Here is a 25,268-nt window from a genome sequence, read left to right as displayed (position 1 = left end):
ACCTGTACTAAGACTAGTCCTATACCTATTGTACAAACAAGAAAAACTAAACTCTGTGGGAAAAACAGTTTTCTTCAAGTTTGCTGAACCTTCCCAGAGGGCACATTGTTCAATCTAACATGAAGATACATTTAAGTGTCCTCCCACTGTACTGAGGATGTTCTAAGTAAATAAATAATTTCTCTCTCTCTCTCTCTCTCTCTCTCTCTCTCTCTCTCTCTCTCTCTCTCTCTTTTTTTTAAAAAAAGCGAGAGATTAACTCAAAGTTCGGCAGAACTAAGCGGGATGGAATAATTGCTTATTTTCATCATCCTTAAGGAAAAAATGTACTATTGTGTCCTATTTATGTCTTCTGCTACAGTACAACTGGGCAGGCCTACTGTATATGAGGGAGGTGAAGTGAGTAAGTGCAGTTGTACAAAGAGAGAGAGAAATAGGCTATTACATTGCTTATACTTTACTTGAGTAATAATACTAAATCATCTTAAAGCTAGTAAAGGCAGTGGCTTGAACAGCAGCAAATGGGTTGACTTACAGATACATTTTAACATCACAAGGAACAGAATACGTCTTGGGTGAAACTCCTCTCAAGGTTAATTTAGTAGCTCTCTTGGAACTTTCAACCATATCATATAACCCTTATCTACATCATCTGCAATTGTCATGGAATTGTAGTTCAAATCTCCACTTCTTTTCTGAATACCTTAAGGATTTCTTGTCTGTGTTCTATTAAAAGTTGGTGAAGTTCAAAATTCATTCTTAACCTTGAATTTTTTTTTTTTGCCAACTGCTGTTTTCAAGGTCAAGAATGAACTTTGACAGTCATATCTCAGATGTCACTCAAGGACATAGTAGAGCCAGTTCATGTATCACGCTGACATTAAAAGTAATCTAACGCTGCTGCCTGTTTATTTTAATCTGACAGGTCATTGTTTTATTGCTTGCTTTGAGAGCTGTTGTGTCTCAAAATGTGTGCATTGTTGCAGGTGTGTGTGTGTGTGTGTGTGTGTGTGTGTGTGTGTGTTTGTGCTGAAAAGTCATTTAATTACTTACTTAGATGTATTTTTTTGATGTCTGTTTTTTTTTTAATCACTACATGCGGTTCACAACACACGGTTAGTTAGCGTGTGAAATTACCTGTCCTGTTTTTATTTCACAGGTTATTATTTTTGTATACACGGGTTTCCTGTTTACAAACATTACTGGGTGCGTGCGTATACCGGAGGCAGAAAGCCAGACTGGTAAACTGGTCTGCTACTGCAACAACCTTAAGTATTGAAGCTTTCCTTATTAGTTGTATATAAATAAAACAAGATTTTAGTTGGATCTGTTTGTCTGTCTTTAATTTTGCAGTGTTACTGTGATATATATATATATATGTATGGCTATAATTATAATTTTAGGCTAATGTAATAGCCAATGTTAGCAGCAGGGTTACCCCTGAGTGTACCCCTATGATTGGTTTATGCCTTAAAATAATGGCCAGGATTTCCGGGAAAAGGTACGATATGTGTGGCTCCATTTCAAAACATCACTGCAGGTTGACTGTTTTTAGCAGCAGAGGTTGATTGTGGGCGAGAGGGCGACAACACTGTCGTGGTTAGCTCGCCGAAACTCTACTGCCGCTGTCTCGGCAACGTTAGCTAATGTCCGCTAGCATACGTACAGGCTAACTATAGCCAGTTAGCTTTGTGTGCAATGTAACAAAAACCCACCCATCTTGTAGGAGCGAAGCTTAATATTTCATTCAATAAAATTATGGTACAAAAGGAGCACTAACGCCACAGGTCTTATGTTGACAATGTGGACGCAGATATAAGAAACTCCGAAGGCAGTCGTAATATTTACCTAGCGGGCTAGGCTAACGCTGTTGCACTAACGTAAGCAAAACAGCAGTCTAAACTTGTCTCGAGTCCGGACTCGAGTACTACAGCCCTGACAGGTAGATATCACTTAGCTGAACAACTGAACAAGCTGCAACTTTTCTGATTGATACAATGGGAACCTGACTCTTGCATATGACCCCAATCTGCCCTTCTTATGGCTTGAAGCCATAACCTCTGCCGGTTTTTGGCAAAAGAATGCTTCTCCCTAGGTATGTTAAACATCAGGCACCCATCACTGGCTCTGTTTGTACAATTAACCACACAACTCCTTGGCATTTTGACTTACACTATGCTGCTACTACTACTAGCTACACAAAACACGTCTTCTTTCTGCCTCTCGGTTGTGTGCGCAAGCAGTCACGAGAGAAATCCGTGTATACTATCTGCTCTGAGTGAGTGAAGCTATATGGGCTGAGCTCTGTTATCTGAGAGCTGTTTGTTTTGGAGAAGAGTTGTCAGGCGAAGTGGAAGAGAGTGTGGGTAATGGGAGCCATGCGAGTAACACTGTTATAGCACAGGTGGCAACCCCAACCCTACCACCTTAACTAACAAATTTTCTGCGGGAAACCCTGGAGTGTAAGCTTGAGGTAGTTAATCAGGACTTGTGTATTCATCCCCAGCCAGAGGCATCTTAATACCAGAGACTGTTTGTGAATACTGTATGTGAATGTGTTGTGCTAACAGCTACCACCAGTAGCCCACAGGGTGTACTTGAGTGGATGCAATGTCTCACTGAGCTCAGAATAACCAGCCTGCCGTATGTTACTTTGTCATCCTTCAACAACAAAAACATATCAGCTGTGATCAATCAGGACAACTTTAAGCAACAGAATACTTATCAGATGTACCTACTCTGTTATTAACAATAGGTTAAATATACATTTAGTGCAGAAACTGTAAATGCCACAGAAGAGTAATTTTTCTGATGCATGTAAATGTTCTCTGCTATCTGTAAAATGTAGGTTTATTGCAAAACAATCTATCTTAACAAGTGATTTAATTCTTCCATCATTTTTTTTTTAAACAAATGAATAAATCTGCTCATGAGGGTGAGATCATTTTATTTGATTTTTTTTCATGAATTTTGTTGCCTTAAGTGCCATTTTTCTGATATTCATTCAGTGATTTCTCCTTTTGTCTCATTTCAACAAACTCCTTTCTGAAAAATGCCCGAAACAAGAGATGCCGCACTGGAAAAACACTGACTTATCTCAACTCATTGGCAGACTTTTTCTCTTGTTTTAATTACAATCAGGGTTAAGGGCTGAATTTGAGACTTGATGACTTGTCGAGATGATTATGCTTTTCAGTGTTGTAATGTTACAGGTGAAACCTCAAGTTATAACCATATGATACTGATTATACAGCTTCTTTTTAGACAGGAAATACAGAAGCAGTTTTGTCCCAAAGGTGACGGAAAGTGTGTTTGTGTTCACTAGGTTCAGATTCCCAAACAAACTGAAATAGGTGGTAAAAATACATGAGCCAATGTCTTGTCTACCCCAAACAGTCACGTTTAATGCGTATTGACTATTGCACCTGGTCTCTGTGAATCCATTTACAGTAAATCCTTTAAACTGTGTACTTGGATGCCCAGACTTTTGATTCTGTACTACTTAATTAAAGCTATTTAGAGTTTGTTGCTTTAAGGAAAATGCCGTTGATATTCTATTTCTATTATTAACAAAACCTAAAAATGCATTTGTCTGTCATCGGGGGGGTAAGCACAACACATACAGTGTTGTTGTTTTTTTAGGTGATTTCCTTAAACAGCTGGACACTGTAGCTTTTAGCAAATGTTACTTAAACTGGGGTAAAGTGTATTTGTTGGGGACTATTTTCAGCTGCAGATTTAGTGCACTGATGAGTATTTGTAAGTGCCCATATTTATCACAATGAAGAAACATGTCACCCATTCCGATGATGAAACTTGTTTTGGACAACAATAGAGGTCTATTGCACAGAAGAATAACATATATCAGGACAAAGGTCGTAGGATCAATTCATGGTTGGTTTTGGTCTTTTCATGGCATTGGTTGACAGTTGGAAAACATAGAAAATCATCAGGCTTATCCTTTTTAAAAGTAGCATCCCTGGGACGAAATCTTATCAAATGGGGGTCCATGGTCTAATTTGTGTCAGTTTAGGCGTCCTTCATATGAAAAGGAATGGGAACCACTGGACCAATCTAGCTGTATACAAAGTAGTTAAACTATCTCCACCTCAAGCAGCTGCAACATAAAATGCTGCTTATACATTGATGCATCAGTGTTATTAATCTGATAATGTCATAACAATATATCAGTCACAGGAACAAAACAAGTACTTTTACTTTTATTATTCAAATACATTTTTTGCTGGTAATACTTACTGTACTTTTACTTAAGGTTTTGAATGTAGGACTTTTATCTGTGTTGTATTGGTACTGGCACTTAAGTAAATGGTGTGAAAACCTCTTGCACTAATGAAGTCAGAAGAGCATGTTTGCACCTGGAAGTGAAGGTCTTCTTCTTTATCTGAGAGGACAGTTGCATGCTGTGAGACATCTGGGACGACTGCTCCTCCTGCTCCCGCTGCATCACTGTCCTGGTTTCCATGGTAACCCCCCAACTGGCACCTGTGGAGGGAGGGGGTACTAGAAGTGAGGATGCAGAGGTGTGTAGGAGGCAGCACGATAGTGTCAATGGGAGTCAGTCAGACACGAAAGGCGCAGTAGCCAACTCAAAGCTGTATGTTTCATATTGAGTGCAGATGAGTTGCCAAATTAATGGCCACTTAACACTGTAGACACTTCAGTCTTGACAAGAGACACAACTATTTATGTTGTGCTGTGTGTTCAGATGGGACCTTACAGTATTATTTCTAGTACTTTGCTCAGTTGAGGTGTTAGAGTAATGACTATTCCACATTGTGGTGGTGCAGGATTGTGAACTAGTCTCCAGCCTCATCCCGAGAGAATTATAAACGAAAGGGTGCGCTAAGTGTATGCAAAATGTTAACTGTGCCATTTATCTCTCTGATATATTAGCACTATTGAAAGGGTCTTCTAAAATCTTGAAGTGTCTTGGGACTAGCAACCCAAAGAGCAGACAGAGCAGGGTGCTACTAATAATAACATGATGGGTTTTGAATCTATAGCTGCTGCAATTACATCCTGGATCAAAACCCTCCTGACTTCCATTTTCAAAGGAGCACCGCACCAAACGCACCCACCATAAGTGGGGTTAGATTCTAAATTCTTCACTCTGACATCTCTTGGGGGTGGCAGTAGCTCAGTCCGAAGGGAGTTGGGTTGGGAACCGGAGGGTCGCTGGGCACTGGTGCTCTTGAGCAAGGCACTGTACCCCCAGCTGGTCCATTACATGTCTTGTTTTGTCTGAGCCCCAGATGAAAACTCAAAAACATTCAGTTTACATATATGGAAAAAAGCAAATATTCACATTTGAGAAGGTGGAATCAATAATATTTAGGCATTTTTGCTGATGTTTTTTGGATTAATTGACTTATCATCTCAGCTTTAATAATAACCCATAATGTGATTTACTTTAATGTCAGCGGACGCATTTTATTCACATACTGTAAGTCTTTTGGTTTCACATTTTTTGTTAGGTAGGTGTGGAGAAAAGGTGTGTATTAGTCCCACGTTACATGAATCACCCCTTCGTGGGCAGCTGAATCACTAATAATTCATCAGTTGAGGTCCGCCATGCTGCTGCCCTTACCCTGCCCATCATTAATCATGTGGCTGCTCTGGGGAAGTGAATGCAGAACGCGCCTAACAAACAGAATCGGGTCGCGCCTGAGTGATGACTTCATTCAACCACTCCCAATAGCAACCACCTGTGTTAGCGCCATAAACAAGCCTAATGTGTTATTTCTTCTCATCTCCCTCAATTACACTGTGGAAAACAACAGCGAGCTAGCTAACAGGCTAGTGGGCCAGCTGATTTCCCTCTTTTTGTGGCTCACTGTAGTGCAAAAAGAGGTGTTTGTTTGAATAATGTTAACGGAAGGTCGACCTCTGGCACATTAAAATTGATCAGTCTCCATGGGTAGACCTCAATCCTGGGCCCCTGGAGGGAGTGAAAAATAGCAAAAGCAATGCTCTTTTCTACACACAGTGCAGTTTTCAGTCTTTGGAGTGAATTGAGAGCTTTTAGATCTATCATAATAAAAAATACTGTATCAACACAGGAACAAGGGGACAATTATTTACTATTCTACTCATTGGGGATAAAGGGGTTTTCTGAACACGCAGGAGCTTGCTTTATGCCAGACCCCAGAGAGTAATGAAAAGCTAGATTCACTAAGGCCATCAAAAGACGAGACCATTAAGAAGTTCAACTAGCTGGAGAAACGAGCAAAGACTCAAGAGAAAATAAACCTTTCTGACAATAGAAAGAGGGAAGAATAATTGCCATCATTATGCAGATGTACTGTAGATTCAGTGTGTGCATTTTACTAGTCTTAGTGTTGTGGTTTTATATTTCATTGAGGGTTATCACATATGAGTCAGTAACTCGTCTTAACTGATGAAAGGCAAAAAAAGCTGTATGCCATTTGTGCTGGATCTAGATGAAGGCTGAGTAAAGAAAATCCCACTCACGTTTTCTTTAAAGAAACCTGTGAAGTCCTCTGGGTGTCAAAGATCTGTAGGACGGATATATCCCACTTCCTTTTCTGTCTACCGGTCTTTCTCTCTCCTTGAAGATCTTGTTCAATCTTGCTGTCTCACCTCTCAGTATTTCCTCTCATTGCCTGTCTATCTGTCAGTCTGTCTGCATATACCTCACTCTTTCCTGCCTCTTTTCCTCTCTTGATAAAGTGGTGAGGGTGACCCTGAACACAAAGTGTCCTTCAGTGCCAAGAATGTGGACAGCACAATGCTCTTTCATTCTTAAGTAAATATAGACCAATGCCCGCTCCCCTGTACACACACACACACACACACACACACACACACACACACACACACACACACACACACACACACACACACACACACACACACACACACGCACACACCCCTTTACACCACACTCGGTCCTAAATGGACACACAAAACCACCACAGGCACACACATAGACACAGATCATTGCCATCCGCCAGATCGATTTACTGACCGCTCCGATGACAAGCGGCTAAGAGATGACACAATAGCTCCCTGTGCAATAAGAGAGGCTGGACCAAATGACCGGAGCAGCTGAAAGAAACAGCTGGAATGGCCTCAGGAGAACAACTGGCTGCATTGGAACAACGAATGTCTGCTCAATAAATGTCACTAAAAGAAATATAAATTGATTTCAGCCCGCTCAGCACTATCCCACCTGGTTACAAAGAATACAAAGGTAAAGGCTGGGAAATGACAAGCGGGAAGAGAGAGGAGACAGGACTGTGGGGAGCGAGGGAAGACGTCGGAAAGAGAAAAGGAGAAAGACATAAAGAGGGCATCAGAATGGAAAACAAAGGGAAAGGAACAAGTCAGCCGTAAGTAGGAGAAAGTCTGAGAGTGAGACTTGGACCATTTGGTTCCTCCTCATTAAAAATCTGACCCTGGACTCTAAAAAGCAAGAGGTTAACAATACTGGAGCCAACACCTGAGACTTCCCACCCGATTCTGCTGTTGTACCCCACCTTTCGTTCTATTTCTTTATCTCTTCTTTTAACTGCTCATCCACTTCTAGTATATTTCCTGTGTTGTTGTTTTTTTTAAATAAAGTGTGATGCTGTTCTTATCCAGGGAAGAAGTATAATGCTATATATTATCTACTGTACCATACATTATTGCTTAATTACTGTACATTGGCTCAATGTGTTTCTCAGTGACCAGTATTGGTATCATTAGTTGACTTGAAATTATTCTTGCACTATTTCCTTTTCCACATCGTAGCTCTCGGGCAGAAACCTTGTATCTCCATATTTCATCATTTTAATTTCTTTTCATAAATGAATTGCTCTTGGTCACCCTTTAAATCTGTCTGCGTGTTTCACAAATATTTAAATGGTGACAAGGCGATTTCATCTGACTGTTAAATAGCTAGTAAAATGTTTTCAAATTATTAGCCTTTTTTCATTTCCTGAAAAGCAACAGTTTTGGACCTACAAGGTTTGTGCCCGACAGCGACGATATTCTTGTTTCTCATCATCTTTTACAGTGATCTTTGATTAGTTCGTGGAACTTGTTTGCTGTTCCGTCTCTATAAACGCGGTACTCTCTGTCTGGCAGAGTTCATTAGAATTGTGTGCGTTTTGGGTGATATCCAGTTTTCTTCTATTTGCTCTGCTAACAAAAACTTAAAGGAAGCTGTGTGTGTGTGTGTGTGTGTGTGTGTGTGTGTGTGTGTGTGTGTGTGTGTGTGTGTGTGTGTGTGTTTTATTATTCTGTACAAATAATTTGAAGGCAGCCCACATTTTTATTATAAATATCTGCGTTGTCAAGGCTGTATGGATTTGTGTATTTGTTGTCCAGTGGTACTGACTGACAGGGGCAAAAGCACACAGGGGCTGTGAGGAAAGAAGGCATCACTCAAGGCTACAGCATTGTGTGAGGATGGGGGGGGGGGGTTATTTATAAGCTTTTAGTGGCCACACCTGCCTCTGGAATATCAACACACAATACAAGCTATTGTTGCCAAGCCTTCTCTTCTCATCATACATCAGCAGTGACTGTCTGACTAAGAATAACTACAGGGACAAAACCGCTAAGGGGCCACCTTTTTATTAGTTACTTTTCCACTGTAAGACTCCTCAGCTTCCAAGTCTACCAGGAAGATCTCATGTCAGCGTTGTCTTTTTCTTACAGCTTATAGTATGAAAGTGGGGGTGCTGTTGTGTTTTATTGAAAGATCTGAGACATTAAAACATGTTTTCTTTTTTACACTTTTACTAAGAATTTTCTAAAAGTACTACCATGCTTAAAACCTCAACCAGTGCTCAACCTGATTCATTTAAACCACTTATGCAAATCCATTAGGTTGCACTCTCCCAGAGCACCTAGAAGACAAACTGTGTAATTAATTTGTACATGTACCAGGTGAAACAAGTATGGCAAGCCAAGAAGGAATAAATATTTGCTGAAAAGTCGGAAAGACTTCTCGTGTTTTATCAATCATTAATGCTTATTCACAATTCATGTGCGCTCTGTGCTTTTACTTGGATAAATTATGAATAAAAGCCAGAGTCAGAGTGACTGCGTGGCAAACAGTGCAGGAAACCAGTGAAAGAAGTGCAGGATGGTGGGACAGCATTTTGGGGGGCGACATGAAGCTTGTTGGAGAGTCCACATCTGAAATACTGTATTTATGGATTTAAAAACATCAAACACTGTATCAGACAAAAGAACTGTATCAGATTTGAATACAGTTAATTCTATTACTTTTAAACTTATTTCGATTTTTAATACCAATACCTGCTGACATCTGTTTAATGCAGTTTAGGGCTGAAACGATTCCTCGAGTATCTCGAATAATTCAATTACTAAAAATCCTCGATGCAAAATGATTTGCCTCGAAGCTTCGTTTATTCAATGTTACCAACATTGTATCGCTGACAGTGTTTCCGCTCGGATGATTATTACTGTCGCACACCAGGCTGACACTGGCACCAGTGTTGCCAACTTAGCGACTTTGTCGCTAGATTTAGTGACTTTTCAGACCCCCTTAGCGGCTTTTTCTTCACAAAAGCGACTAGCGACAAATCTAGCGACTTTTTGTGGTGTTATTGGAGACTTTTGGAGACTTGTTCTTACTATTCTCAACGAGCAGCGGGTGCTGCCGTGGGCCCCTCCCCCATCTGAAAGCACTCACAAGTGGCCCAGTCCTCGCACAGCAGTTCCTCCCAGCTGCAGTCAGAGCAGGAGATGTTAACCCCTCCGCGTCCAGACTGAAAATGAATCGTGCATGCGGGAAGCCCCGCTGGCTTTTCCCGCCCAAAACGTAAATGTTCTTTGTCTAAAATAAATCACTGCACAAAAATAAATCACTGTCCGCATAGTCTGAGCAGGCAGTTAGAAGGGGAGAGGGAGGCCAGGGTGCGGGGGCCGATGTAGGTAGGAGAGACAGCGGGACGCGATGGGAGAAAGACCATGAGAAAGACGCCACTGAGCTGGTCTGGCCCTGGGCAAGCCAGCCTTCTTTGAGAATTCTTTATCGATCTTTTTCCCTCCCTTTTCTAGAATTTCTTTTTTTACTATAGGCTACCTACGTAATAATTATAAGGTAAATTCCTGTATTGAATTTGTGATTATTTGGCTAAATATTTCTATTTCTTTCTATCTACCTTGCTGACACAACCACTAAGCTTTATGCAAATGATTGCGTAATGGCATAATGCATATGCAAATGAGCGTATGACGTCATCTAGCTACTTTTAGCGACTTTTGGAGCTGGTGCTAGCTACTTTCATTGGAAAAGAGTTGGCAACACTGGACACTCTTGCATGCGCTGCTGGCAACACATGCCATGAAGACTGCGGCGCAGATTACAAAATGAAAGAGCGTAAATAGTGAGGGGCTAAGAGAAGAGACAGGCTGGAGAAAACGACAAAGTGTCCAAAGTTTGGAATCAGTTCAAACGTAATTAAAACGAAAACTCTGTACAGTGTCTCAGACGCACGGGAAGTCATTTTCGGCAGGGGGTGCTGGCGGGGGGGGAGAATCAGTTTTCTAGATGACAATGTATGTTTATTGTAAAACAACCACTAGTAGATTAAGTATTCATAAACCGCAGAATGGCCAAAAAAGGCCTAAGTGCCACAAAGTAACGGACTATGCAAAATCTTTCTTTTCCAACAGTATGTGACAAATTCTAAAGTTACAGACTATTTGTTTCTTTATAATAGGCATACATAAATCACAATCATACTAGGCTAAATATAGGCTACCATCTGGGCCTGCGCAGCGGCAGGAAAAAGACGCAGAGATGTAAGACACCGTGTCTCTACCTTACAATTATTTCGGTACACCAAACGTAGATTTGCGCTCTGGAGTTCGGCTGATAAACTCTGCCATGAGACCCTGAATATCCAGATCATCCAAAATGTCTTTGTGGATGTGAAGCAGTGCCATGTGTGAAAGTCTACTCTGAGGGATAGTGCTACGGAGCCAGGTTTTCAGGTGGCGAAGAGCTGAGAAAGACCTTTCGGAGCCAGCCATAGACCCTAGTAAACAGAGGCACAAGTGGATCAGCTGTTCCACCTCGGTGAAAAGCCCTCTTGTTTGTGGATGTAGAGCTAATACAATAATTACTAAAAGTATCCCTCTCTTCATCCCACACCCCAAACATGACATACAAAATGTCGTGGAACAGACATAACAACCAGAGACATTTATAAGCTATCATTTTATTGTCATCGCAGTTTAGGTGTCAGGTGTCACCTTGAACTGTGAAATTTCCCTTCATACTTTCCCTGTCGAAATAATTTTTTTCATTCAGAACAAAAGAAATTAACAGTTTACTTGCAAATAATGTGCAAAATAATTGTTATTCTCAATTACGGTTTTTGTAATCATTAGGAGCCAAAATCATAATCACGATTTAAAATTCTGATTAATTGCACACCCCAATCCCCATAGCTTATAGATCAAACGTAGCGTGTGATGGACTGAAGTGCGGGTTGAATGCGGCAGGTCATCGGCATTGCATTTTTATGAACAATGATAATCTGGTCATGGGTCAAATCTCTTGCCTGCGTCCAGGTGGCATCTCATTTGCTCTTACTCATAGAACTGAATTTAACATTGCATCCAGTAACCACCGTTTTTCTTTTTGTTATTTTTATTGCCATGGCGGCTGCCACAACGGAACATTACCAGCAGAAGCACTGGTCCAATTTTCGTTTTCCTCTCCTGCCTAACAAAATATACAGCTGTGAAAATAACAATTGAAAATGTAGGCAAATGTCAGCAGCGCGGCCTGGCGCTGTTGCAGGAGAGTTGCCTGGACCATATGAAAGAGGAAAGATGAGAACGCAGGCACGGCTCTATGGAAGAAATGGGTTATCTAACGCAACATTAAACTATAGACCTATCGATTATAAATGGTGTTGTTTTATCCCACATCTTATGTGAAAATATATCGATACACCACCCAGCCCTAATCCAGACAAAACGTACATACATTTTGTGTTGTAAAATAAAAGTGAGTTACTATCTACTCAATATTAGCAAGCTCAGACTGGACACTCCTCAGTGTTCAACAGCCATCTGTCAGTTTCAAGACTGAAGCGGTCATTGTTCCATAGGGAATTGTCTTGGTGGAAACTAAATATTACAAAACTTTCTTTTCATCTTCTCACCTACCTGTGATTGGGCCCAGAATAAAACTTAATGGACAGCAAAGTCTCCTGGAAGATCCATCATTTCCTGGCAAGCCTTGACAGCTGTTTTCGTGCCTTTTTCTAATCAAGGACCCATTAAGTGCTCATTAAAATGCAAGAGAGGAGAGGGAGGGAGTGATGTGATTGCATCCAATTACATGCAGACTTCATCAAGTGGTGTTGGTGCCTTTTCAATGGGATGGCAGGAAAAGGGCTGCCTAATGTGATTCACTTATGCCACGTCAAAGTGGAAAAGTACAATGACGTTTTTCTGTTGGTTGCTGCTAAACTTCATCAGTGTTTAAAAAACCAATTTATATGCAGTATCACTTCAGTGGTATGACAAAAACCAATAAATTATGCTAAATGAAGCTTTTACTAGGCAGTAACCTAGTTCCTAGGGTTGTGTACCGAATTCAATACTTTTTAGGCACCGACTGAATTGCCTCTAAAGTTTTGAGTATCGGAAAAAATGCCTCGTCATTCAATACCCAAGGAGTAACTCATCAGCAGCAGTGAGCCAATAACCATGCAGCAGGATTCTACCAAGATCTAATAATGTTTGTGATTGGCTGTCTAACATTACACGTCGTAGAGGCAGGCGGGAAAAACGCTACGTTACGCACAGAGACGGGGCTGATGTAGTGGGAGCTAAAAAACTAATACAAAGATTTATGCTGTTATGTTATTTCTTTTTGTTTTATAAAATTGGTATCGAAAAAAGGACCAGTATCGACATTTTTACGATAACGATACACAGCCCTACTGGTTCCATCCTCTAAATAAGCGCCCACACCTCAGATTTGTTTCAGGATTCAAATAGGTCTGGTCTTGTAATTGATGGCCGTTTCTACCAGGTGGAGAAACTGTTGATCAGTCAGATTTAGGTGGTGAGATTCAGAATGGGGACATCTTTTCCCTACTAGCTACTCTGCTGTACAGATTATTGACTTGACTTGCTACATCCATTAAACATACTGACTGAATAAGATTGACACAGCTGTACAAGCTGTCAGTCAACATAGACTACAGAACTCCTAAGTGGACAATTTTATTTTCCTGTTCAGGATGACCATGACTAGCATCATGTCAAATCTGAGAGAACTAAGGGGACAGCTAGCTCAATTTAGGCCTACATCATAGTTCAACTATGAGGACATTTTGAATGCTGTCAGTTATTTCGGTCAGATCCAGCCGTGGCGGAAATGCAGAGAAAGGACAAATGCACCAAAAATTGTTTAGTGGAAGTAAACCTTTTTTGGTGGATGAACTGTAATTTTAAAAGTTACATGTACCAGTGCATGTATACAGAAAAATTATTTTGAGCCCTGTGAACCAAGGGAGTGCTGATACTCTTGCTAGTGGCATTGCCTAATATGCCTGCAACACGATGTTAACTAGCAACTCACGCAAGCCCTCTCCTTTGGAAACACCGGAACAGTCTTTCAATAGTCACACTTTTTCTTTCCATTATCAAGTGAGAGTAAATGAGAAACGGTCATGAAGTAAAGTCATGGTGCATTATCAAACTTGGAGATCAGAGTACAGAATCATTAGCATGCATACATTTCAGTGGACCCTGTTATCTCTATGCACCTTATCAGGTAAGACAAATGTAGAAAAAAGATGACTACCACCAAGATAGGGTGAGTGTTGCATGATAGTTTTATGACAAAGATACCCAAACTTATCCTTGTTAAGTTCTTTCAGTATCTTAAAAATTAGGGGGTGTCATTTTTTTCAAAGGATACTCTCTCCATGCTGGAGCTTTGCCTTAAATGTGGATAGTGAACATAGTAAATTAGGCAGTCATAACTGTGTATATCCCTAAACATCCTATTGAAAGACGTTAATGTGAGTCTCTACCAATACACTGTATCGAGAAAATGCAAGGGCATAAATCAAGTTTCAAGGACACATTGCAGTGTGTGCTTTTTTATTCTGAAGGAAGAAAGAATCAAGTATGTATATGTGGATTTTTACCCAGCCTTCAACTTTTTACAAGAGTGAAACCTGGTTGCCGTCTGTTCTGTGCCATGTCCTTTCCAAACATGGCCAAAACACTTCTTTTCCCTTTTAGTGTGTTGTCAGGATGATTGGCTACGAGTTAGAATCCTCTTTTGTTTCCCTGGTTCACTCCTCTTTGTCATTGTATGTCCCGTTTAATTCTTATGGACTTAGTTTTCCCAAATGTTTCTTGACTGGATCTAACCCAATTTCTTTGTCTATCTACCTCCCACTTACTCCCACTCACACAAGCCATTTCACATATTCATTTCATCGGCATGTTTTTTTTCTTGTTAGTTGTAACATTGGACTTTGCTGGTGCTTTGCCAGTTCCAGCGCTCTGCTCATGTTAAATCTTCCTTAACAATGCCATATTTCTTTCTGCTCCTCTATCAGCCTTATTCTCACTACAGGCACAGAGCCCACTTGTATGTCAAGGGCAGCATAGCTGACTTGATCTCAAATAGCAGAACAGAAGCATCATGTTCATTGACATGTTTGAGCTTTGAAGAGAGGTTCACAGGATGCCTGAGGGCTATGAAACGCAACGTGCACCATACTGGTTTATACTTTTTTGTTCTGTTTGCATAGAAAAATGTATTAGCAGCCCCCAACAACGTCCTCTTTTGCTGTAGCTATTTTCCTACAGTACAATTGAGCAAAACCTTTTCTGCAGTGTCCCTGGTCCTATAAAACCTTGTAAACCTGGCTTTATCGTTGACACGGCAGCGGACTGCGTGGTTTAAAAGTGTAATTTGTTTTTATCAAAGCATTAACCTATGAAGGTTGAATTATCAGACAATATTACTTCTTTGCATTCATGCAGTGGCTTACAGTATGTGCTACTGTGTTATGCATGTGCAAAGGTCTTTGATACAAGTAATTTATATTCAGGCAAACTGGCCATAAGTCTGAGCTTTTGACATGTTCATAATGTAAAGTTTACTGTTGAAACTGTGTCGCAGGATGTATTGATTCAATTTTGCGTGTGTTGAAACAAGCTAGCGTGGACCGCTGATTAGCTTACAACGCTAGTATTCGGGGCACAGGGAAAGTAAAAACAAATCGCTATTTATACCACTAAAAAGGCTCAAAATATCACCACACTTCAACGGTAGCATAATGAGGGTCCCTAAATGTTAACCAAAGCATTGAGAACATTGTAAGTGTACAGTTTATTAAAAAGAGTTTAGAAAGACAGTAGCTACCAAGATGGCAGCTGCCTGTATACAAGAACACGACTGTCTCTATAATCTATCTTTTTAATAAACTGTCTGTACACTTACAAAGTTCTCAATGCTTTGGTTAACATTTAGGGACCCTCATTATGCTACCGTTGAAGTTTGGTGATATTTTGAGCCTTTTTAGTGGTATAAATAACGATTTGTTTATACTAGCGTTGTAAGCTAATCAGCAGTCTGCGCTAACTTGTTTCAAGCTACAAACACATTCGATTAGCATGAAAACATGTCCCAGAGAGCGATTGAGTGGGTACACATCTGTTATTAACCCCTAGGTTTGTTTTGCCCCAGAATTGTCCTTTTAAATATTGGGTATCTGCCAATACCGAGTCAGATTTTTATGATTGTCTCGGGACACCTCTAGAAAACAACATGATTTTTAAAGATAAAAAAATAATGCTAAATATGTAGCTTCTACTGTAATAGTGACTCGGTTCTTAGATCCTTTAAATGAGACCCTATTACTTCTACCCTGTTACCTGTGGGTGTGTATATAGGTCAGGTTGTTACTGTAAAATATTCCATAGGGTATCTGTTAGCAGTCGCGTAACCAAGCACACAATAGGTTTCAAATCAGAGATGCACCCAAGGCTCATATTATCCCTTGGAAAACGTCCAATGCATGGAGATAGATGCACTGTTCCCCACCTTTTGTGTTGGACAGTTACTGTAAATGGGAGAATCACTTCCTCTTCTTGCTGCTCGAAAAAGCTCAAAATCTCAAATTGTAGGTGAATCCCCTTCCAGATTACAAAAGCTTTTCTGTATTTTTGAGATAATGTCAAACCAGATTCTAAATGGGATCATCTTTCCTTGAAATTCTGCAAACAAGCTTCCTTGATTGAAAACGAACACTACTTGGCAACAAGCAGGCTGTTGAGTTGAACTTTGGATCCCTTGCACAATCCACCTTACCTCCTTATTGTCTAAGACAGTGAATATGTACGGTGCAACAGATTTTGCCTTTTTAAATACAGCACCTTTTTTATATTTAATATGGTACAGAAGTTTATTCTGTCATGTGTTATTCTCCTCACCTGGCGACTAAGGAGCAGAAATGAATATATAATAATAATAACTATAATAACTCAAACTTTCTAACATACATTTTAGTAAAAATTAATAATCTGTAAATACAGAATAAAACAAAGGTGTAACTGTATCACCTGTATTCATTTATTTGCATTCCTTCAGCACACTTTTGTCCACCAAACAGATGTACAACACGATCTGTATTGTACATCTACAATGTGTCCATAGGTGACTCACATCGCACTGTTATTACTTTGCAACTGTGTATAAAAGACTGTGCTCAGGCTATTACAAACCTAGCTGTTATCAGTGTGGCTTAGGTTGCACCATGACCATGACCTTCTCTATATATCTTTACAACAATAAGAATATCAAAATGAGTTCATGAACTGTGTGAGTCAGAAAAACTATAAAACATTTCTTTTTTATGTACAGATGCAAACACTGATAATACTGAATTATGTTGAGTGTAAAAATAGGAATATATTCATTTCTAGTATAAATTCAGTAATTTCAGTCCCATTTCAAACAGCTCAAAGGGTGACAATAGGCATCAGACTTCATTGAATGCTTTGCTCAGCCACAAAGCAATCAGGTTTGTTTTCATATCTAATCTTTAAGGCTGACTGTCCACATTGTAATTTTTAAAATGACCAAATTGGGTTTGTGTATTTTAAAAGGGTGTAATAAGTCGCCATAGTGACGGCACACAAATGCCCCGGCTGACTGTGTGATTGCAGCTCTTCTGAAAAAGAAAACGCTTAAAAACTGATTTGAGTGGTCAGACTGAGATGAATTGTAAAAAGTAATTGAAATTTAAAAATTAATTTAATGCATTTCAAACCACTTACAACATGACGGGTGTTATTATGTTTGTTTTTTCATTATGCAAACCAAACAGATTCTAGCTGTCTGAACACGACTTTAGACTATCATAGCAATGTCAATATTTATGTTTAATATACTGAGATACACTGAAATATTAGTATTAAGGGACACTTTGAACTTTATATCGTAGTTGCTATATTCCCTTCTCTCATCTACACTAAAACATGTGACAAGATAAGTCCAGAGTAGAATATTTCATTTATGAAAGATGTGAACTTTGGGTTCAGCTTTCAACAATTTAACATCTTTTAAAATACATTTTCTGTTTGTATAAATGTGGTTAATTTTGTTGAAAGCAAAGATTTGACAAAGTAAACAAGGACTTTACAATGTATATAAAATAATTTCTTAATATTTAAACTCACAAGTTAGGAGTATCCACGCTTTTCTTTTTACATTTTACAATTCTGGATTAATAAATAAAACCAGATTTGCAGCAAAGCATCATGTATCACATATTTGATGTACAATTTATTCAAAGTTCCAGATGTTAAATATGACTTGGTTCAGGATAAATTTGGACTATGTTGAAGGAGAGTTTAAACATCTGTCTCTGCATCATCAGACACTGCAGACAGCAAAGCCATTCAGTTCTGTATTGGCACTAAAGCACCTCAGTGCTCCCATCAACTTCCTCCTCTCTCTTTTGTTAAAAGAGGGTACTGCGATGAACGTCTTTAACGTTATTTGATGATCCAAATGAGAAAAAGCAAGTCTTAGACATTATAGAGAGGAGAATTATTCTTGAATTTGTACCATCCAACCTCCTAGAAGAATTACCCTTGGTCTCTCCTCTCCTCCTCGGTCTTCATCTTTCTCACCTGACTCCTCCTTTTTGGGTTCCGTCCAGGTCCACGGATAGTTTGTCTTTCTGTATTCACAACTGTCTTTGGACCCAGGCATCCAGTTTTGTTTGTAACCTGATTCAAATATGGCATTATCAGGTGGTGTGTTCTGACATTCCTGGTGGAAATAAGGAGCAACTGGTTGAGTTTGGAAATAATGGTTGTTGCTGTAGGGCTGGGTTGGTGATTGCACAGCGCTATCATCACACCCTGAGTCTGACCACTCTGAGCTGTCTAAGCTCTGCAAGGATGCCAACGATGGCCCGTCCTTCTTGGAGTCTATGAGGTCAGATAAAAGGGGTTTTCTCTCTGGGATAAGGGCTGATACTGTGTCATCTGTGCTACTCTGTAACTGAAAAGGGAGTAAAGGCAACACAAGTTGGCCGTTGGTATACCTCACTGTTTGCAACAGCAGTGGCCTGGCTGGATTGCTCTCACAAGGGTCCAGATCAGGTAACGGTCGTACTCCATTTGAGGTCAGGTTTGGACTCGCTCCACCTTTATCCCAGCTTTCTCCACTGGAAGATGATGGGAGGTAACTGGTTTCTATGTTGTCATTGGTTGCCCGCTGAAAGTCTTCATTCTGTTCAGCAGGGACATGGACAGCCACAACACTGTAGATTTCTGAGGACTGGGCGCTCGTGTCCTCTGGATTTGAGGTCCGACTGCGTGCACCTGTGTCCACAGAGGAGCCGATGCTGCCTTGCCAGGGAATGTAACCTCCAGACCCAATTGGAGGCATATTTGGCTTTACTCGGATTGTTGTGTAAACTGTTTTGTCACTTGGAACGCAGACCTCCGGTTTGGAAATTATGAGATTCCTATCTGGAGACTGCAGTACTCTTGGCTGGGTGCTGAGTGTGGTTATCTGTTTTGAAGATAAGGAAGACAGACCCATCAAAGTCTAATAAGTGCTTGATTTTTGTAGATCAATAAACATCTATTAATGAGATTAAAATACATACAGAAATATTAAAATGTGGGAACTATACCATGTGATAAAACTTTAAAAGGTGAATATGTTGGCTTTTTATAAGATGTATTAAAACATAAAAAATGTGCCTTCATCACCACACAAAACTTGGACCACACTACATTTGTCTTGTCATCACTGAAAGCCCCATGAGTCAATGTATTTAATTGCTTTTAGGTTCCTGCGTCACATAAGCACATTCAGCATGTATACAGTAATGTAACAGAGGGCTTGATTTTCCAGTAAGGTAACATTTCCTTGTCGACACACCAAAGGACACTGCAGAAACAATTGTCTTACCAATAGCTGTGGCATGCTCTTTTTCATTCCACCCTTCGCATAGTTGCACATACACACAACTGCCATTATGATTATGGCTGTCAGAAGAGCAGCACTCACGAGAACCCATGGCAAAAGCATCAGAGGATCATCTGAGGGAAAAGAGACTTGGTGTCATAATCAATCCGGAAAAAAACACAACAGATCTGTTAAATCAGGTACCCTCGAGCTCTTTTAAAACGGCAGAGTTATAAAAAGTCCCACACACAAGCTCAGGCATGTTCTCAGGGAGTAGCACTGTAGTACGACTTTGTGACGTAGGGCTGTTGATATACCAGTGTGTGTATATATAAGTACTTCTCAGAAGTATGTTGGTTAACAGGAACCTATCTCAACAGACATTTACACAGCAACCTATAGAAGAGGATCCCCCCCCCCCCCCCCCCCAATCAGGAATAGTAATGAGTTATAAAAGTATAATGTTGTGTGTAGTTGTGTTGCATTCCTTATTGTCAGTTTTAGCAGTAGAGAGAGAATAAACAATAAGGAAAGCTAAGGTGAGAAGAATGTCACCTTTGCAAACAGACAGTCAAATCTAATCTTCTGTCTCATCAGAAAGACAACAGATAAGGGAGAGGTCACTGCCCAAATACTTATCAGAGCATTTTCTTTGGAAAAACTCTCACTTGTTTTTACTATTATTCAATAGTTATAAGAGTATTTGAAGATGGATGTATTCACAGTATGAACAACATTGGCATTGTGGCCAAAACCAATAATTTCTGTTTCAATGTAAAACCAGCATCTGCCTTGTTTAAACCAGTGAGTTTAGTACACAGTACCTGTAATACTGTGACCGTGAGGCTTGGAGCATTGAATATCTAGCAAATAGCATCTATAACAGGACTGATTCATAACAAACTGTTCTTATCTCCTAAAGTGGTTGCAGCCACTTGGAAACAAATGTTAGAAATAAATCAAGACCAAGAACTTTAAATCAAACGCAGAAAACGCAAAATTTTCAAGTATCTTCATTCTTGCATTTTCTCCATAGCCGGCGGGTCCTTGATAGCTCTAAGATGCTGAGTGTTACAATGTTGTCCTCAAGTGAAATAAAGTTTTTGTATATAGTGGTAAATCTGCTCCCTTCAGTCAAGTTTTTAGAAATGTAAATAGTTATTCATTAACTTTATCCATTCAAAATTGGCAAGTGATTGAGTTCATATATATATATATAGATATATTGTTGATAAAAACCCTATATGAAACCCCACAAATGTATTAACAAAACATCATCCACACCTGAATTTTGTATTAAATATTGGACGTATCAGATGCCCAAAATGCATTTCTTAGCAATTTTTGTTATTCCAGTATGGAGTTATTACCAATATTAATGTGTTGATCAGTATATTGTGCACTTTTACTAAGAGTGTGTGAGAGGAGAAGAGGTTTTATTCTGCATTATCCTCACCTGGCAGTGTGACACAGAAGGGGGCAATCGTACTGTTGGGGCGACCCCATTCAGAAGACGGCTGGTAGACCACATATCCGCAGTACTCCGTTTGGTTGTTCTTCAAGTTGATGACGAACCGGCCAGTTGTGGTTTTATTAACCTGGAGACAGAGGGTGATATGGATGATAACTTATCTGAACTGATTTGGTCCATTGCCGTTTTCACAAGTCAGATTAACAAGGAATTTATAATTTAGTTTGTCTGGATAATTTTAATAATCAATCAGTATGTTTGTCAACCAAATTTAATTGATGTAATGTAAACATACAATCAACGGCATCTGAAAATATTAACTTGTGTGTAGTTGTGTTCAGTGTTAGATTTCTTTTATATCTTTGGTTTTACTCTTTTATCATATTTTATCTAATGGCTTGTATACTTATATGACTGAATATTTGTACCCGTATATAGTGTTTCAATGGAGACTCACCTGTGCAGCCCACTTTGGATGGGTGATATTTAAGGTATAAACAATTACAGTTTTGGAAGGCCCATTTTTGCTGCTGGATATGATGTCTGCAACGGAGACTCCTTTTGGCCCCAAGGGCAGGGTGACATTAACATGCAAGGATGACACTGTTGTGTATGTAGACAAGATGGGTGGTCCCAAAATAGCTGTAAGGGCAAAAAACAATGAATGACTTAATGTTGCATTAGAATACATCTGGAGGAAACAAAGAAATGCATGAATGAGCGTGGTGATTCTTACTTTCTGCTATAGGTTTAAACCTGTTGGTGCTGGAAAGTAAGCTGCCGTTAGAGTACACAAGAGCCCGGTAGTAAACGTCAGGAACTGATGGGGTTTCTGCAGTCAGGTTACAGGATAGAGCAGTAATGTTCTGACACTCCTCTTTTATCTGATTTCCTCCATCCTTAGCATCACTGTAAAAATGACAGTACAATGTGATCAAATTGTGATACTGGAACCACCGGAACATGGCAGTGTATCACTGTAGGTTCACTGGTCCTGTATGAAAACAAGTGTGCTGTGTGGAGTTTAATTAACCATTTGATACACTCGATTATTCACTAGTTTAAGACTCTTGTATGAAATTCTGGCACTGAGGCAGTTCTGTGCAGTACATGGCTATAGTGAAACCATCCTGACCATGCTAAATCAGCCATTTATTATTGGAACACAGTTTCTTTTTGAAGGAGACAAGTTACAGCATTTTGTTGTAACCAGAAACCGACATTGAACGAGCATAGTTAAAACAGTCTTCCTCTGCAGCTGATTTGATGCTGGAAGTCACTCCAGGTATTCCAGGTGACAGTGGATGAGAGAAACGTCAATAGGAAAGAGATGGCACTTGACATTTGTCTGGGAGACCTTGTCATGAGTAATTGGACGAGATGACATTTCCACTTTGTAGAGAGTAAGTTAAATGAAGAAAGAAAGATTTGACATGGCAGCCATAAAAACACTCTGAGTATCTTCTTTCAATGAAGAGAGCAGAGTGCAGTTCATGCTAATGATTGGGAATGTGCTCTATAGCTATTCTATAGTGTTACTTCTAAGCTGTTGGCAGTTGAGTTAAATGTAAGCAACAGCGTGGTACACTTCAATATCTGCCTGCCAGTTTTTGAGCAATGCATTTATAGAGCCACTAGCCATTTCTATAAGAGAGTGAGGGATAAGAGGCTGCAAAAGAGAGCCAGAAATGTACCTAGTATTGCGTCCACACAAGATACAATTTCTAGATCTTAAAGGGTAAGGCTGGCTGTTTTCTATATTTTTGTTATTTTCAAAAAAATCCCATGAAAAGAGCAAAACCAATGACTTGTCTGCGGCTCTCAACCACAAATCTTTTTGTTCCAACTGAAGACGTAAATGTAAACAAAGGTAAAACAATGTCCTTAAATCAGCTGAGCACTGTAGTTTTTAGCAAACTTTACATGAAGAGAAGTAAATGGTGTAATTTTCCGAGACTTTTTTTAGTTGTGGATTTGGTGTGCCTGAGTATTCATGGCAGCAGGATGGTACGTGGAATCGGCTCAAAATGAACTCCATGGTAATAACGGATGTCTCTGGTACAGAATAAGCTAGTACTTGTCAGTCGCTTTTGGTCTTTGTTGTCAAAAAGAAAACTATGGAAAATCACCAGACTTAATTAAATAATAGTCTTTGTCAGCATGAGATGTCACTATAATGACAAAAACGTCACTACACAGACCATCTGGCGGCCCGGGTTACATTCTTAATTTGTTAGCAGTCTACAAAATGGTCATTTTACAGAGCCTCGACATGGACACTGACACTCTGAGCTAACGGAGTGTTTACCCTTCAAACACATTTTTCCTGCTTTGACCCACCTCTCCATATGGATCTCTACATGGAGGCTCAAAGGTGCAAGAGGGCAATGGAAATAAAGGTGTAGTAATAAATCATCACTCATCCTTCATCCTAAGTTTTACCTCCAGTACTGGATGCTATAGAGGACCTTTTCCCCAGGGAATGCAGGCTTCACGGGGTCCCACTTGAGTATGTTGTAAAAGTTCTCGGATTCAAAATGCACTCCCCCATTGCCAGGTGAAAAAGAAACTGTGGGGAAAAAAGGGAACAAGAGCAAAGTCTATGTGAATCATTTTATGGTGAATAGCAATGTTTTGTGCTTCTACTCATTCAGCCTAGTTCATTTTCATATCTGTATAATTTATAAATCCAAATCTTAAAGAAATGTGATTTATAGTAGCCTATATTTGCACTATTTATATTTTAACATTTTTATACTTTGTGCTAAATTGCAACTAAGTAGGGGCACTATTCTCTACTGTACTACTACAACTACTGTACTACTACTGTACTGCCGCAGACAACCTTTCGCACTCGGGTTACATCTTGCTTTTATCTGCGTTTCAGCCCAAATTTGGCAGCACGTACTGTAAACAATCAAGCCCCAGCATCCCAGCCGGTGCTGCTCCCACATATATATATATATATATATATATATATATATATATATATATATATATATATATATATGAAGACCTTTTTTACAGTTGAGCTGCGAAGGCCTCAGTGATACAACATGGGAGGGAAATTATGTAAGATGGACTTTGTTTTTGCTGGTGGCTGAAACTAAAGATGGCTCTTTGTTTTTGTGCTGGCATACAGGAAAGTGATGAAAAACACCATCCTATATTTTATAGCTTGAGTTATTCATACATAGACCACATTTTAATGATGAAATGCCATATAATGTATGCAGTGCTAGTGGTATACATACCGAATCAGGGCATGTTACAGTTTTAATGGTGTAGCCCATGTAGTTTATAAAATATGTTAAAGACACGGTTGAAAATTACACACACAGTTTATTTAAAATTAGCATTTATATAAGCTGTACAATGATATATTCATAATTCAGCAGCCAGACTTTTAAATGAAATCGCATTTTCCATCAATCACTATCATTTAAAGCGACCGAGGTCCTCATTGTGTTCTTGGACTCTCATTCATTTCAAATCGGAGGGAATCGCTGTCAAATACATTATTAGGCTTCACTGCATTATTATTATTTTTCTCCTAATAGGACTACTTTTCGAAAACCTTTCCCATTTAAATATTTGATTGTCTGTAATCAACATCTGTAAATGAAAACATAAATCCATATTAGCTCCACTGTACTCACCATAGCAGAACAGAAAGAGGATGCTGACCTCCATAGACCACATCTTTATTACGGAAGTGGGTCACAAAAAAAAAATACCAAAGTTGTACTCTGAAGCTTCCGCCGCGAAGTTGTGAGATTTAATCAAAAGCGACATATAATACAAATGCACGTAAAGTCCTTCATCTCCAAATTCCCCAAAACAAAACCAGAGTCAATGTCAAAAGGGCTGTAAAATATTAAAACTAAATAGGGTTTCAGTGCATATGTCTGGCTTCCGCTTCGCAACCATCTCTAATGTGTTCTGGGAAAGGAGTGGCTTTACTCAGGTGTGCAGGTGTACTTTGGCTCATGTTATCACTGTGTTCCTGTTTTTCTGCTTAATGTTCCGCCCACTTGCATTTCCTCTCCAGACTCTCTACTTCCCTTTTCTTCCCTCCTACCTTCTCTCTCTCTGCCCCCCCCCCCCCTCGTCTGATCAAGACAGAAAGTGAAAAGAACACACTTATACAAACATTGTGTCTGAGGAGTATAATTTTGGTTTAAAGACAATTATGTACATAGAAGCTGAAACAACCTGATGTCGGCTCAAAGACATTGTTATCACAGGTTTGGTAATGAACAAACAGCTGAATGAGTAAATGTATGAATAGGCATGTAATTTATATTCCTGTCG

The 25,268-nt window shown here is 39.6% G+C and overlaps 2 protein-coding genes across 2 annotated transcripts in view; both read right to left on the bottom strand.

Moving 5' to 3' along the window:
• The window catches only part of myom3 (myomesin 3), a 61,053-nt gene extending 56,570 nt beyond the window's left edge, over positions 1–4,483 (bottom strand). The window contains exon 1 of the mRNA XM_078251781.1: positions 4,377–4,483. Coding sequence (XP_078107907.1) covers positions 4,377–4,483 — 107 coding nt within the window. The remainder of the gene's footprint in view (positions 1–4,376) is intronic.
• Positions 4,484–16,602: 12,119 nt separating this feature from the next.
• On the bottom strand, positions 16,603–24,920 carry ifnlr1 (interferon lambda receptor 1). Its single transcript, XM_078252384.1, has 7 exons — positions 24,614–24,920; positions 23,397–23,523; positions 21,691–21,863; positions 21,412–21,596; positions 20,940–21,081; positions 19,487–19,617; positions 16,603–19,081 (listed from the first exon to the last, which is right to left on the bottom strand). Exons 1-7 carry the CDS (start codon positions 24,654–24,656, stop codon positions 18,107–18,109), a joined length of 1,776 nt encoding a protein of 591 aa, XP_078108510.1. The 5' UTR covers positions 24,657–24,920; the 3' UTR covers positions 16,603–18,106.
• Positions 24,921–25,268: the final 348 nt, after the last annotated feature.

Source organism: Sander vitreus, chromosome 6, assembly GCF_031162955.1.
Source record: "Sander vitreus isolate 19-12246 chromosome 6, sanVit1, whole genome shotgun sequence".
NCBI classification, from domain to species: Eukaryota; Metazoa; Chordata; class Actinopteri; order Perciformes; family Percidae; genus Sander; species Sander vitreus.
This window is presented reverse-complemented; position numbering and strand designations above follow the sequence as displayed.

What these genes read in the sequence shown, in the direction of transcription:
- ifnlr1 (XM_078252384.1), bottom strand. Translation starts at nt 24,656, where the DNA reads ATGTGGTCTATGGAGGTCAGCATCCTCTTTCTGTTCTGCTATG. An exon ending in GTTTAAACCTATAGCAGAAA is followed by an intron (nt 21,597 to 21,690) that starts GTAAGAATCACC and finishes TTGCCCTTACAG; the next exon opens with CTATTTTGGGACCACCCATC. An exon ending in ATCCAAAGTGGGCTGCACAG is followed by an intron (nt 21,082 to 21,411) that starts GTGAGTCTCCAT and finishes CTCTGTCTCCAG; the next exon opens with GTTAATAAAACCACAACTGG.